This window comes from Labrus bergylta, chromosome 23, assembly GCF_963930695.1.
Source record: "Labrus bergylta chromosome 23, fLabBer1.1, whole genome shotgun sequence".
Taxonomy (NCBI): domain Eukaryota; kingdom Metazoa; phylum Chordata; class Actinopteri; order Labriformes; family Labridae; genus Labrus; species Labrus bergylta.
The window spans coordinates 8,736,345-8,752,596 of record NC_089217.1 but is presented as its reverse complement, the minus strand read 5'-3'; the positions used below and the strand labels follow the sequence as shown (position 1 = coordinate 8,752,596).

The 16,252-nt window shown below is 39.9% G+C and overlaps 1 protein-coding gene across 1 annotated transcript; it reads left to right on the top strand.

Moving 5' to 3' along the window:
• Window positions 1-24: 24 nt before the first annotated feature.
• Window positions 25-13,707, top strand: LOC109998110 (sodium- and chloride-dependent betaine transporter). Its single transcript, XM_065951092.1, has 17 exons — window positions 25-168; window positions 514-717; window positions 1,058-1,192; window positions 1,619-1,759; window positions 1,928-2,045; window positions 2,860-2,886; window positions 3,058-3,108; window positions 3,791-3,920; window positions 4,658-4,792; window positions 7,001-7,104; window positions 7,202-7,326; window positions 7,761-7,873; window positions 7,961-8,098; window positions 9,010-9,112; window positions 11,253-11,353; window positions 12,421-12,567; window positions 12,823-13,707. The coding sequence occupies exons 2-17, from the start codon at window positions 522-524 to the stop codon at window positions 12,988-12,990; spliced, it is 1,932 nt and encodes a 643-aa protein (XP_065807164.1). The 5' UTR covers window positions 25-168; window positions 514-521; the 3' UTR covers window positions 12,991-13,707.
• Window positions 13,708-16,252: the final 2,545 nt, after the last annotated feature.

Here is a 16,252-nt window from a genome sequence, read left to right as displayed (position 1 = left end):
GTTGTGTGAGCGTATTTTTTTAGTACAAGCTTACAAACTGATGGGGCAGTCAGTTTTGAGTGTGTGTGACATCCCTCAGGACACACCCTATTTACGATAACGCTTTTCTTCAAACTTGTCTCGGCCAGTGAGGAAATTTAATAGCCAGCAACCACTGCAAGCTCACGGGTGAGTATTATGCATGCTTTGTAATCTCATCTCTCTCTCTCAAGACACTGGAAATATCTAATTCTCTAGTCATGTTCTGCACTTCTCTGGATAGTTGTTGGAATACTCAACAGTTAGTCGATCTTTTTTTCACCAGTAGTTTGTGAATTAAATTTGGGGGTTTAATTGTTTTATCAGAGCCTCTTTTCATTTTGCATTGTCTTCAATACATGCAATGCATCGACTTATTAGTTTTAATTGTATAACTTCATTCCACTGTAAAAACTTTTGCAATGTGTGCTCTTGTGGAGGAGAGCGTCAGCTCATAAAATGTGATTTGCGCGTTTATTACGTGTGCATACACAGTAGACTGAATGACCATGACTGAAGAAACAGCCACAGGGGCTCCTACGAGGGACCCCAGGCAAGATAAACAGATTCCTGAGGAGGGAGTCAAGCCAAGGGGCAAATGGGCCAACAACACGGAGTTCCTGCTCTCCATGGCTGGGGAGATCATTGGACTTGGAAATGTTTGGCGTTTCCCCTATCTGTGCTATAAGAATGGAGGAGGTGAGGGAAAGAAATTGACATTTGCTGGAAAAAAAAGCCAAAAACAATAAATGGCTGCTGCAGCTGAATACAAGCAATGCAAATTTTCAGAATTTTCTTTGTGTGCAACAGAGTTTCATGAAAACTATTTTATTTGTCCTATGTATGTTGTCTAAGTATTAGTAATTCTTCAGGCAGTATCCTTTAGATTTCTTTGTAGTGACATGGAACATTTTGCACTCTCACTTCATCATCAATCAATTAATCATGGGTTTTTAACATGTGTGCAACTTACCAACTCATTTACAGTCACATGACTCTTCTGTATCTGAACTGTTTTTTTTTTTGTTTTTTTTTGCAGGCGTCTTCCTTATCCCTTACGTTGTGTTCCTCTTCTTCTGCGGCATCCCCGTGTTCTTCCTGGAGACGGCGTTAGGCCAGTACACGAGTGAGGGCGGGGTGACCGCCTGGAGGAAGATATGCCCCATGTTCGAGGGTAAAACAAGGCCCCTTCCAATTTTGTAGCATTACACGAGATAATCAGATGTCATGCACAAAAAATGCTTGCTACTGTGCTTTTTTTAAAAATAGTTTAGTAAAAAACAAAAAAAAACAAAAAACACCACACACAGCCGTTTACCATCCAGAGCCCTCCAAAACGAATCACAACAGCTTCTTGAGAATGCTAGACTTGAAAAGTTCTGGAACATTTACCCCTCAACAATAGCTGCCTTGTGCACGCACTAAAAGGCTTGTTTTCATGCACAGATGCTTCTCGTAAACGCTAATAATACAAGGGAGATTTCAAGGGAGAGTCTGGGAACCAAACCTGCATTAAGGAGCTCTAACTGTTGCATAATACAGAAGAAGACAGCAGCCAGAAAGCCCACTAACTGTGTCAAAAACTCACTCTGTCCCACAGGCGTTGGGATTGCATCCCAAGTGATTGTGTTGTACCTGAACATCTACTACATCGTGGTGTTGGCTTGGGCCATCCTCTACTTGTATAACTCCTTTAAAAGCCCGCTGCCCTGGTCAACATGTGACAACCCCTGGAACACTGGTGAGCTTTGAGGGGAATAACATGGGTTCATCTGCATTTGATTAGAAGTGTGCCTGTTGCTGTTGTTTAGACTTCGAGGGGAAAAGAATTCCACACATTTGAAGTATATAAAAAAAAAAAATGTCCACTCTCCTCCACTTCTCTTTCTTCATCCTCTTTTTTCCTCAGATTTGTGTCACGGGCACTACAGCCACTTTGCCAACCCTCATTTGTATCAACCAGGCTCCAACTGGTCATTCCTGAACAACCTCACCTCACTTGATTACTTTGATTACCTTCCTGACATGCAAGTATCACCATCACATACTGATGAACATACAGTACTGGATGTGTTGCAGTGTTGAGCTCCTCATACTGATGTTGTTTATAAAAAGCTTTAATAAAAGTGAGATTAGCTTTGGCTTCCACAGATATATTAGCTTTTGGGACATACCCATTGTTTGATGTGTGCTGGGGAGGTTCTTACATCTGTAGCTTAAGTGAAAAGTAACTGTATCAATTGCACTCATGAGACTTTTTAAGGGTGGAGAGTGCACACTAAATCTAAATGATTGTCAGGCCTTGTTTCAGCAGTGATTTATCAAAACAAAAGAGGTCATCACATAATGTTTCCACTGAGACTTTCACATTTCAAGAAGTGTGCAACTTTGCTTTCCTACTGAGAGTTAAATGAGTACTATACTGCTCTCATGTAGAAAACGTGGAACTACACAGAGCAGCCAGTGAGCCTAGCTTAGCATAACTACTGTAAACAGCTAGTCTGGCTTTGTCTGGAGTCAACAAAGTCCCAGTTACAGTCTCTCAAAGGCTTGTTCATTGATTCATTTTATAAGAATTGATGATTCCATTTAAAAACCAAAGTCCACCTGTGGATTTAAATAGATTCCTAAACAATGTCACTAAGGAGACAATTCAGACACAAATGTTGTACTTGAATTATAATAGTGATTATTATATATATATTAACAAGGGACTCTAAAGCTCATTTCTTAACATTATTGATTATTTATCTGTGTTAGTATATGTTTGGAACATTTTAATCTGCCTCAGAAAGAACTTGACTGATCATCTATCATTTGAATACTTTTTTCCCCTTCCAGGAATTTAACTGATCATCAGGAATTCGGGTGAGAAACACACACACACATACTATAACACACACACACACACACACACACACACACACACACACACACACACACACACACACACACACACAAGCTCTCATGTTATTGAAACATTGAATGATTGCTTGGCCGCCTTAAGATTTATCATTTGAATACTTTTTTTTTTTTCAGGAATGCAACTGATTCTACCTTTGTCAGGACATCAGAAATGGAATTCTGGATGTGAGAAACACACCCCACCCACAGAGACACACACACACACACGCACATACATACACCAGGGCACCTTAGGGCTATGCCGGAAACAGACGGAACAAAGTGTGAGCCTGAATCCTTTTAAGTTAGATAAGACCAGTAGGTGACTCTGTGTCCGTCGGGAACACGAGACTCTGGCTCTTTAACATTGAATGAAAGGCAGAGCAGATAACATCATTACATTACAAATTAGAACTTAATTCAATATTTTGTATTTTACTCTCCCTTTTTTTCCTGTATTTCCTTATTCCTTTGAAACAGGCTTCTGCTCCTCACATGACAAACTCCTGATTGGTTTCGAGAACTGACGTTGGGAAATCACTCAATGACGACAATATGTTCTCTTTCTCAGGCAGTTTGTGCAACACTAACAAAAGCCACCAAAAAAAAAAAGGAAGGCATATTCAAACATCACTCATCACAAGTCATGGTTCAGATGTTTGCAGGATGTGAATGCATTAAAAAGGAAATATGGCCTTTAATTAATCCTCCACAAGCTGAAAATCCCACTTCATTCAAGCATCTTGAAAGAAGACACAAAAAGGTTTCATTTGCCTTGGGCATCTGTAGTGTCAATCCATCATCATGTTGTTTGCAGACGATGCAGTTGTGTATTTGTGTTTTATGTGTGTGATATTTTTCCCCACAGGAATCGAGTGCTGAGAATTTCAGATGACATGTCCCTTGGTAAGGTTCACTGGGACCTGGCCGTGTGTCTCCTGATTGCCTGGGTTGTGTGTTACATCTGCATCTTTAAGGGAATCAGATCCACAGGAAAGGCGAGTACTTCTTTGTTATATTATTTTATTACTCGTCTTTAATACTCACTGTAATAAAGTGGCACCTCGAGGTTCAGAAACATATAAATCCCACCTTTCATTCTAAGATCTCAGCCATGCAACTAAACTGTCTGTAGTTCACCTTGCTCTCTATGTATCTCCACTGCTGTGTGATTGTTATAAATCATTGACTGTACATGGGCGTTGTCTCAGTGCTCTCACGGTTTTGATGCCAAAAGATAAAGCCTAAACTTGCGTGTCCATTCCAATAAACTTCAGGTTTGGTTGTGTACACTGTGCAGATCATCAACTTAGAAAAGCTGCCTAAATTACAGGAAGTGAAAGGATTGTTGAGGCGGTTTTTAAATCCTGCCTTTGCATGTTTTACTGGTTTACGTCATGGAGAGTTTGGACAGAAAGCAGAATAAGTGCAAGCGCAAAATTACCGATATTGCAGAATATACCTGAGAAAGTCAACAGGTTGTATTTTGACCTGTAGAAGAATTTTAATACAATAGATAACAGACAATTATGGAGAAAATTGGAGCCGTATGGAGCAAGTTATTGCTTTTTCTTGGCTGGAAAGCGATTGAGAAAGTAGACAGTATTTAGCTATATCAACTTTATAAGGTGGTAATACATGAGTGTTGTGTTTCTGACTTGTTCCTGTGGTCAAACAAAATCCCTCGAGTGAGTTTTTGTGTCTAAATAATAATATCTACTTTTGGTGTTTGCAGGTCGTGTACTTCACTGCTACATTCCCCTACGTGATTCTGCTCATCCTCTTCTTCCGTGGCGTGACACTCCCTGGAGCCGGAGATGGACTGAAATATTACCTCATGCCTGACTTCAGCAAGCTCGGTGACCCAAGCGTAAGAAGTCACTGTTTTAGCTATTGTTGTGTTTGCTTTCGGAAAAAAGCAACATCAACGTTGAGGAGAATCACCTCAGTGTCATCTGAAATTCAGTTTTTGGCTCCCAAAGTAAACACATGCCAACAGACTCAGGGCTCTTAGAACTTCCAATCAACCATGGATGAACACAGTGTCCTGTTATCTCCCCACACCCCCTCATCCCCCTTCTCCCCCTTCTGCCTTGACATTTATTTCCGGTCCCAAGCCAGAGTCTTAGCAAGGAAAGCAAACTGAGATCCTCTTCGGTGAGAAGTTTGTCCAAGAAGTTTTTTCCCCTTGAGTTAACAGTAACATCAACAGAGAGGAGAGACTCTCCATGGTGAATTTCTCACCCATTGTGAGACTATTTTAGCCCATAGAAGTCAGTTCCTTAAAGCAAATTATTCTTTTTTTTTAACTTAAGCTAGGACATTGTGTTACATGCTTACAGCAGATCTGTTATTCACTCAGCAAAATGACGTCATCGTCTTTAAACTCATTCGGGAGTTTAAAAACAAAGGGTGTATTCTGTATCATTTGGCATCCTCTTTGCACAATGACCGCATCTGTGTCTGCCAGCAAGGGGTCTTTCTTGATCGCCACCCATCCCCTCTCAGGCTCTCGCTCTCTCTTTCTCTTTCTCTCTCTCTTTCTGATCACCGGAGGGTAAAGCTGCCAGGGGGTCACTTCCCTTTTCTTCCATCTCTGCATGCATGTGTACAAATAATCCTGTGGTCATGGAGGAAGTGGTCATTTTACATGAAAAAAATCGAGACTTTTGCAGGTTCAGAGGGGACCCCTTAAAGCCAATGTAAACCCAAATAAATGAAGGGCTTTATGTACATAAAAGTAAAAATAATAGGATTATGAAAAAATAATATTCCACATGGATTAATAGTGAGTTTCTGATACTTGCTTTTAAGTGGGTGTGGATTATGAATGATTGCAGCTGCCTATTGATGGCCACGCCCACACACAGCCTTGAGAACCTGCCCAGTTAGCTTCATTAGCTGGTTTTCTAACCATGTTTGAAAATGGGCACGGTGGTGTTTTCTCAGATTTCTGTACATTCTTAACAGAAAACAGACAATATTCTGCAGTATTAGTATCTTCAATTTCAATTTTCTTCAATAGTTGAATCGTTAACCGTGTGAACTTTCTGCATTTCGTGTTTCCATGAAGTGTTTGTATGTTAGACCGGATGAGTTCATCTGGAAATGATTGCAACTCAAAGTATCCGACAAGTTCACATACTCCTGCTACACCCACTAGACAAACTGAGCTGCCCTCGAGTTACGAGCTCTCGTAAGCATTTGAAAACATGGTTAAGAAGTGAATGGAAACAGGTGGAGGCAGAGTTACACAATTCCAGATGCTCTTGGAAACAGATCTCTTCCAATGAGTCGCTCTTTACATGCTAGTGTCTGTTTTTGCTTAACCAAGAGGACATTGTAATTGAGTTCTGGCCTCCATCTGCGGTCCCTTTTGTGTGTTAACGCGTCTCCTTTTGAACATGTGTCAGGCTGCGTGTGTGAATATGAATGCAGAGCAACCAACAGGACATGCTTCAGATGCAAAGATCCTTTACGACAAAATGAAGCCTCTTTTTCCGACCGGAGGGGGGGGTCGTCTGGGACGAGAGACAAGGGTCCTGTACATTGCTTTGGAGCAGTGCCTACTCTAACTTTTAGTGGGTGGGTCCCTAATGTTAACCAGATGGTGTCAGAAGAACAAAAGAGCCTACAGACGGACATTCCTGTAAACAGAACTTCTCTCACAAAACCTGGAGGCACACACATCCACATGTGATTCATACTCACTCACATAGATGGAGTGAATGGATGAGACAGAAACCTAAGAAAGGAATATACTAATTACAGTTTATAACATATGGACACTTTAACAGACGATCGCTCACTTAGTATCATTACTGACAGGCAGAAAGCAAACTTCTTGTTTCTCTAATGAAACAGGAAGTTCTGAGTCTGACCAACTGATTGGACAAGAGCAAGTGAATGACTTGTTAATACAGTGTAAACTTTACCTCAGATGTTCTTTTTTGTGCTTTCTGTAGTGATTTTGAAAATGTATTTTAAAAGCAATCAAGTAGTGATTGGCAATGCAAATACGCAAAAGGCTATAAATGGTTTAGTCCATTGTTGTGTTTTTTCTCTTTTCTTACCCTAGATATGGCGAGACGCTGGGACTCAGGTGTTCTTCTCCTACGCAGTGTGTCAGGGAGTTCTCACCTCTCTGGGAAGCTACAACAAATATAACAACAACTGCTACAGGTCAGCGTCCTCACACGTCCAACACATGACTCTAAGAATCATTAAATATCACATGTAATGTTTTTCACGTTCATGTTGTGCTCTTGGTATGATGCAGGGATTGCTTGGCACTTTGTTGCCTGAACAGTGCCACCAGTATCTTTGCTGGTTTTGCTGTGTTCTCAGTGCTGGGGTTCATGGCTCATGAACTGGGCGTGCCAATGGAAAATGTTGTCGAATCTGGTGTGTTTGATCCTCAACTTCTGTATTCTTTAACTTTCAACTTCTTGCTGTGATGTTTTAAACCAACAATGTCCACAAGAGGGCATGTTAAGCTCAGTTAAAACCACTTATTTAAAAGCTTGATTTTTTTTTTTTTTGGCCAGTGGCATGTGTTTTAATATTTAATGATCATTCTGTTTTTTTGTGTTCTAGTTCACTGCTTTGCTTTGTGTTAAATCATGTTTTTGAAGCACTCTGGGGTAAATCTATGTAAGAAATGTGCTCTTCAAACAATGTTTAGTAGTTTTTTTTTTAAACTCCCAACCAGGGGAATGGGGACCATCAAAGGGTCACAAGAAAACTCTGAGCTGGTCATGAGATACTTATAAAATACATATTATTGTTAAAAGGACTTGAAATCCTTGGTCTTGAGAGAGTCATGTGTTTGTCCGCAGGTCCTGGTCTGGCCTTTATAGCATATCCAAGGGCTCTGTCGATGCTGCCAGGCTCATCCTTCTGGGCCATTCTCTTCTTCCTCATGCTCATCTTCCTCGGCCTGGACACCCAGGTGCTGTACTTTATACGACGCGTCAGGTATTGTTTTTCTCACTATCATGTTATATTTAACAAAAACTCTCATTTTCACTCCTTGCAGTTCGTGTGTGTGGAGAGCCTGTCCACCGCCCTCACAGACATGTTTCCACGTTACCTGAGGAGACGGGGAGGTAGAGAAGTCCTGGTCCTGGTCATCGTTGTTGTCTGTTTTCTACTGGGGCTGCCACTCATCACGGAGGTAAACAGCAGAAAGAACAAGGGCACGTCTGATGTGGGGGGAAAAAAGAGCAGATGCTGTGATTGAAAACTCATAGTTGTATTTTTTATCAATCATTTGTCTGTTTCATTACGGTCACTGTAGAAGATCTAGAAGTTTTTCTTTTAGTCAAAAGGTCCGAACAACTCTTTAACTCTTTGACAAATTGACAAATAATTTCAAACATTGTATTTTCAAGCAAAAAAAACCCCACACAGACTATTTTTACATGAAAACAAATTAAATCATTGCTAAACATATGAAGTATATCTTTGTTAGTCACCTGTTGCTCTGCAGCCTTACTCCTCTTTCTCAACCAGGAACTGCCAAACAGAGGAAGGCGCCACATTTGGTAGAGGTGGAGAGGTGTTTAGGTTGTCGAGATTAAATGTGTTATTTAAATGGCTGTTTAAGTATTTACTCAACTGAAACATATTTTCATATGCTTGTAGCCTGCAGATTTTATGTGTTGTTTAGGTAATACTCTCCTGAGAGTCAATTGATTTCCAAACCTTTTTTGGTAGGTGCCAACTCCGATATAAGAGGAGGCTTGAGGCCTTGCAGGTTGTTGGAGGTTGGAGATTGGAGGTGCGAAGTGTTGGAGTGGTTCATGACAGTAATGAGGCCCTTGCACTTGATTTATTTCCCTGTAAATAAATTCACTTGGACTGCATTTTTTTGAATTTTCCCTCATTTTTGGGCCTAAGACACTGCAGGCACGTGTAAAGCTGGACAGACTGGACTAACCCAGACAGGAAGTCAGACGAGGAAACGCACAGAGCGTCCGGTCAATTTCAAAATAAAACAAACCCTAGTCAGGTAGATCTTCAGATGCTTTTTCCCTGCCTGCTGTTATTTTTTATCTGAATGTTTTATTACTGCTCATGTTACAGGGAGGGATTGTCCTCTTTACCTTGATCGACAACTACGGTCCCAGCGGAATCAGCCTCCTCTTTATTGCCTGTTTTGAGACCATTGTTATTGCCTGGGTTTATGGTAAGTCCTGTTTTTTCTTAAACTTCAATATTGTAGCTTCTTCTGTACCTAATCCAAACGTAAAGGTTTATTTTTTTTTACTAACATCAGATTAGTTACTTCCTTAAAAAGTTGTCTTGGTTTTTCTTTTCACCAAAATCAAAATGATCAGTAGTGTATTGTATTCACAGTCAAAACAAATGCAACTTCAATTTATTAAGTAAACATGGTTCTAAAAGCAGCAATTTAATCACCTTACTGCATCGATGCGATCTTTTCTGTTAGAAAGCAGCTTCTGATAAAAACTCTGAAATCCAAAGTCGTTTTATTTCATTCCTATAACTCTAAACTTTACCAACAATACACAAAAAGGAAAGAATGAGACTGACATTATAGTATATTTTCTTTTGTTTTTCTCTAACATATCCCTCCTATTTCTTTGCGAGCCACTCCACATACAGTCCTGTAGATGTGCTTTAAGGGTTTTGAGTACCTGTAACAAGGTCGACCGTGGGGAGACGTACAAAATCGACTTTTCCACTTTAAATACACTGCGTCCTGCACTGAGAGCGCTCCTTTTCATTCGTCTACAGTCTGGTAAAACATTTGGTAGCGTATGTGCCTCCAGCCTCTGTTATGTTTCATCTGAATTAAGACAACACATCTACCCATGACCTTATACCTGCCAAACATGAGCCTGAACTGCACTTTATATTTGGAAAACTGGAAAAATCAAAGAGAAATAAGAGATAGAGAAATGTAATTAATATCTCCTATAACGAGGCGCTCAAGGTAATTTCAACGACTTATTCAAGAGTGGAAGACCATGACCTGAACTATTTCTATTGGCAGTAAAGCATTTGCAATTAGTTTTTTCTTCCCCCCCTGGCAATTCATCAGGTTCACTCTGCAACAGCTCTGGTAAAGATCCAAACCTAGTGCTTGGACCTCAGTTTCTTATAAATCAACAGTTTTGTTTATAGAACACTTGGGAACTGTTGTACAATCTTACAGCAGGCCCAACAGTTGTTATAGGTGGAATGTGAACCTCATGTTTAGGGGGATAAACATAAAGGCTTTGTTTAAGCTGTGGGAAAGCATCCACACAACACAAGCAGGCGGGTCATTTTCTAAATCACGAGATAATACTAGTCCAGTTTGAATAGGGTTATAGAGTTGTTGCATTTGCACTGTGTTGTTCAATTTGACCTTTTACCAGAAGGATGAGTGCTCCATCTACTGAAATGAAACCAAAAAGCAACGCTTTTCAATCTCAAACAGAGGAAATATGAGCACTATAAGCGTCCTTACATTTTCTCCTTGCCTTTTCTGAATGCTTAATTCCACCCAGGACATTCATCAGAAGCTAACTTACTGGCTGAAATTACAGCGTGTAGTTCCTCTGCTCTCATAATGGTCCCTTCATCTGCATTTTTAGTGCATTTTGTATCCTAACTGTGACAAAACAATCTATTTTCTTCCATAAAACAGAATTTAATTGCCACTCCCAGAGCCATATTCCTTCCACAAACATCCTTAGTATTTACATTTATAGTAAGTCTTTTGTTTTTTGGAGTAAAGAGAGGCTACTTTTACTGATGCACATTGAGATATTGATTTGCCTCTGCAGCTTGAGCCACTCTCTGTGTCATCCGAGTGAGTCTACGTTATTTATACAGAAACGCCCTTGACCAAACTTTAAATAAAACGGCTCGCTTTACTCCTCCGAGTTGATGTAATTAGATTAATTAGACTCTGTGGATGTTGTTCCATTAGCCAGGCCATGTACTTGACCAGTCTCAAATGTGTGTCCTCCTGTTTCATTTTTTCTTTATCTCTTTTTTTTTTCTTTATCTCTTTGCTTCTTCTTTGTCGCCTTCTTCTTCTTCTCTCTTTTGCAGCTGAACCCTGAGAAGTTTTCTCATCTCATCCTCCTCCTGACCTCACAAGTGGCTTCTTTTGTCTTTACCTTTAACTTCCTTTTTGTGTTTGTCTTGTGATACCTATATATTTGGATGGACCCAGTCCTCCTTTGTCCACTTACCTTACATAGTGTGTTTGAAAATCTGCTCTATTTCAGTGAGTGAAAATCAGCTGTGAATACAGTTTCTCCAAGCTCAGGATTCAACATCTCTCATTATTTCACACCATGACTTTGAAGGTGCGGACCGTTTCTGTGACAACATCGAGGACATGATTGGCTACGCCCCAACCCGCGTCTTGAAGTACTGCTGGCTGTTCATCACACCGACCATCTGTGGAGTGAGACTCTTCTCTCTTTGTTTGCATTCATTATTTCCCGCTTTATTTTTTATGTCTGATTGATCTTCATGCTGCCTGTTATCTTCCCTCCTCACTGGCCTTTTTATCTTTTGATGAGTTATTCACGTACTTTCATTTCACCACATCAGTAATTATGCCTGAGCACACACAGGGGAAGAAAGAGGAGAGATTGCTGCCTTAAACTGAAAATGTGGACTCATCTTTTCTTAAAAACACACATCCCTGCAGACATGATCAGGTCGAGATTAGAAAGTACAGGGGGCATCTTAAAATAAAGCCAGAGTCACTCTGGAGTATGCTGATGATTGTTATGTATGTTAAAGCTGAATAACTACTGTAGAATTTAACATAATTACAACTGCTGACCATTTGTATTTATTGCCTTAAAATAATAATTTAGATATAATTTTGAGATTTCTCCCCGATTGGCAAGATAAGGTTTGGAATTTAAAACTTTAAGTTACTAAATACGATTGTTTTATACTAATAATGGATAAATAGGGGCGCTGTATAGCCAAGCGGTTATGTTGCGCTCCTTGTGAACAGAGGCTTTAGCCCTTTAGCGGCGGTCGTGGGTTCGAATCTGACCTTTCTGCCCTTTGCTGCATGTCATCCCCCCCACTCTCTCCTCCCAACATGTCCTGTCTCTCTTCAGTTGTCCATTTTGTCCAAGGCAAAATGGCTCAAAAATACATCTTGAATTATCACCTGACTGTAGTTACCCTCAGGCTTTTAGACCAGTTAATTGTCCTATAGTTAATTCTTTTAGTTTGTTGGGCTTAAAAAAAATAAAAAAAATGTATAGGCCAGTGGATTGAGTGGGAAATCATAAACAGAAAAGGGGCCAAGGGTCAGAATCAATATCAGGGATATAACCGCTAGTTCCAATGCAAAATTGAGGTTTCCACATTACTGCATTAGATTAATTGACATATTTCATGGGTACTGGCACACACATATGCACATCATTTTCAAACGTACACATAACACATATATATTTATATGCATGTATGTAGACGTTAACTCGATCATTTTCTGTCTCCTAGATCACACTGCTGTACGACCTGTCCGAAACACAACCTCTAGCGGTGTATGAATATTACCCTGGTGCTTGGGGGACTACATTTGGGAGTGTACTCATCCTTACTCCCCTGATGTGCATCCCTGTCTTCATTTTTGTCAGATTATGTAAAGTGAGTAAATAATATATATAAAAAAAAAAAATATATATATATATATATATACACACACACACACACACACACACACACACACACACACACACACACACACACACACACACACACACACACACACACACACATACACATATGACACAGATACAAAGCCATGTATTTTCTCTGCACTTAACTGTGATGCTCTAATGAGGTGAATGAGTTTGTTTATTGATGTTTCCTTTTATAATTTGCCTGTCGTCTAACATCTAGAATCCCGACAACATGATGACACCATCCAGTGATCTGCGTCAGGCTCAACCACACAAGCCAATTCTCACTTTGTGTGGCAAGGTCATCTTCAAGGCGCAGGGGAAGCCGAACAGGAGTGTGTACGAAGTAGACGATAAGATGATGATGGAGGAGCCCGGCAGCGTTTGATGGTCACTGAGGAAGCAAAGAAAACCTGCAGATGGTAGACAATTATGTGACTTTTTTTTAAAACTGATATGCAACTTCTTTTTTTAAAACATCTAAAGATTTCAGTCAGGGATATATTTTCTGTATGTTTTTATGTTACATTACTTTTTATCCTATGAATACATATGTAAATGACATATATACATATATAACCCATAATAGTGTAATGGGCTTATAAAAGAACTACTACATGCAGCAGAGCCAGTTAAATCCTCTTTTTTTTTATTCCACTCGTTCTTTTTCCTTCCTGAAAACTTGGCTCCTGCATTTCCCACAATGCATCTCAAACATAGCAAGTTCAGAAGGACATTTAGCTGCTTGTAGCATCAAATTTATCCTTAAGCCACCAAAGGTCCACTGTGTAACTACAGTAACAAACAATTTTATTCTATTGGATTTGTAAGATTCAGCCCCGGCTAATGAGGACTCGAGTGACATCACTTTAGTCAATTTTTGAAATGAGTTATATCACAGTGATGGTGGTATCATTGACATGAATTTTTTTTTTTTTGCACTACACATTATTATGTTTTTTCATATATAGATGTTTACACTTTGTGTAACAAACAAAGTTTTTTAAATGTACTAATGATCTTCAATTATTTTCATGTTTTTATACGTATCCCAAACAATGGTGACAAACTGTACAATTTCCATTAAAGGTTTCTGTATGCTACATATTTTGGTTTAGCATGTTTCATTTTATTCTTTATTCCATCTATTTCTGAACAAAGATTTTTTTTTCATGAGCTCCTTCAAATAACTTCATACAATATCATCTAACGACAAACAGGTATTACCTGTACGTCCTTTGTGTTTAGAGATGTTAATGATACTTCTCGCTTTTAAAGCGGTGCAGTCAATGGAGTACCCTGTGTGGGACGTCACAGGAGATGAGTGAGCTTCTTCCATCATAACACAAAGTTCAGTCATCTGTGTAATTCAAACTGGCATTCAATTAATGGACAGTTCCGCCCATTTGCCTCCCACCCAGACTGCCTCTGCTCCTCCCCCAACGACACAGACCGACCCGCAGTCCCTCAAACCAGGTGTCTTAGAAGCTCAAAAGCTCACATCGGGGATAAGCTGGTTCGAGATGCTTCTTCATATGTTACTTTTTTTTCTTCGAAAATATTGACATCTGGAAAGTATCAGAAGTCCACTATACAGTAAGTTATTCAATGGAGGGAAAGCTGCAGTAGGATTGTACAGTAACTGTCCCTGCCCCCATTCTGTACATCGATTGCTCTTAAATTAGAAGCTGCAGGTTGCCGCAGGGCGGATAGAGAGCAGTAGGTTGTGGTGCAACACTTTCAGTATGAATAATTATAGCATTTCTCCATCAGCCTTACATAACAAGCTGCAACAGAGAGTGGAGAGTCAGGAAAAGGCCAACCATTCATTGGCATAAGTACCTAAAAGAAAAGACTACTGTATATTGGCAGAATGCAAGATAAACAAGTTAGGACCAGCAGGACTTCAGCTGTCATGGATACAAAACAATTACCAACAAGACTTTATGACTAAAGATATGAACTAAAGATGTACGCCTACTTTGTTTTGTTAGGTCCCAGCTCGTTGGGTAAACGAGATAAGAAACACAAAACCAGATGTTTTTGGAAAATTAGAGTTATTGAAGAAGTAAAAAATGTGTTTTAAAAACAAACAATGGCAAAATGTAACTGAAAGAGCCAACAATTGCTGATAGAGTAAAACAGAACGTCAATAAATAACTGTTTGATATACTTACTTTCTTATTGGGGAAAACAAATGAAATTGCCAAGAGTGGCATTAAGGGAATGGAAAGCAGTTGAAATTGCAATTGCAGTTTGCAATGGAACACGGTACGGGAGGCTTCTATGAATTGCTGAGAAATATGTCTTCCTGCCCTCGCCTTCCTCCCCCAATTCTCATGAGCCAATGGCACATGGTAGCCCAGTCTACTGAAACCATCTTAGTGTGTCTGAACTTTTTGTTTTGCATTTTGTCACTAATGTATTTTTTTTTTTAAATTCTTATCTTTAGTATGCTGCGTTGTAACAGAGGTTTGGCAAAATTGCTTTTCGCCTTCAGCAGCACAAGTGTTTGTGCTGGACCTATTGACATCAACCCGCTGCTGTCACCAGTCTCCCTGATTAAGTCTTAGCAGCAGTAGGTGGATCGCTGGAATGCTTGTTGCTGCCTGCCCCCTTAGTCATGGTGTCAAGCACAGCAACCTCTGATTGAACCTGTCACACTCTTTGCTTAGCAAATGTGACACTGAAGTAGACAGACATTTTACACACACACACACACACACACACACACACACACACACACACATACACACACACACACACACACACACACACACACACACACACACACACACACACACACACACACACACACACACACACACTTACCTAACCCTGTATGGCATTTTTGTTTGTTTCATTTGCTGAAGCTCAACATTTTCTTATCCTTACGTCGTTTACATGCTTAGTACCTTTCCCCAAGATCATCTTTTCCACCTGAGCCAAACTTGTCTTTTTTTTCCCCCACTGCAATATCTCAACTTTTTCTTGAAACTTGGGTCACTTACACGAATTGGACATAGCATGAAAGAGGCAGATAGGAATGCACTCTCTGCCTGGAACATTTCAAACTGACTATATGGCAGTGAGAGACATAAGCAGCAGAATGTGCATCTGTCTGTGTTGCATTTATGGCCTGCAGTCCCTGCCCTGTTTATCTTCATCCATGTTTAATGAAGCTTCTGATTGTTTTCTGCACCCAGCAACAATTCACACATGGAAAGAGGTATTAAAAAAAAAAAAATTCTGACCTTAACGTCCAGTCGACCATTTGATCAGAATTGCCTACAGTAAACGGCCCACAGCAGGAAATGCTTCATTGCTTCTTTAGAGGCTTTTTCACGGTTACAGTGTGATGTAATTCATGGTGGGACATATGGAGGACAATGACTTTGCATAAAAACAAGGTCATCAGGATTCAAAAAAAGGTTGTGATAATAAAAACATGACTCAGATGCATTGGCAGGAGAGTGGCATGAGACAGAGAATGAGGTGGCTGATAGATCTCAAGGGAGGAAAAGCACATTTTGCAATGATGCAACTAAATAAAATCTAGCGGATTCATGTATCCGGCAGACTGTAAAAGAAGTCATTTCAATGACCTCTGTCACTTCTTTTATCTGATGTTCTCGCGCTTTCAGTTTTTA

Excerpts from the sequence above, each read along its gene's own strand:
- LOC109998110 (XM_065951092.1), top strand. The coding sequence starts at position 522 with ATGACCATGACTGAAGAAACAGCCACAGGGGCTCCTACGAGGGACCCC. Across the intron at positions 4,793-7,000 it reads GCAAGCTCGGTGACCCAAGC|ATATGGCGAGACGCTGGGAC; the intron begins GTAAGAAGTCAC and ends TTCTTACCCTAG. Across the intron at positions 11,354-12,420 it reads TCACACCGACCATCTGTGGA|ATCACACTGCTGTACGACCT; the intron begins GTGAGACTCTTC and ends TCTGTCTCCTAG.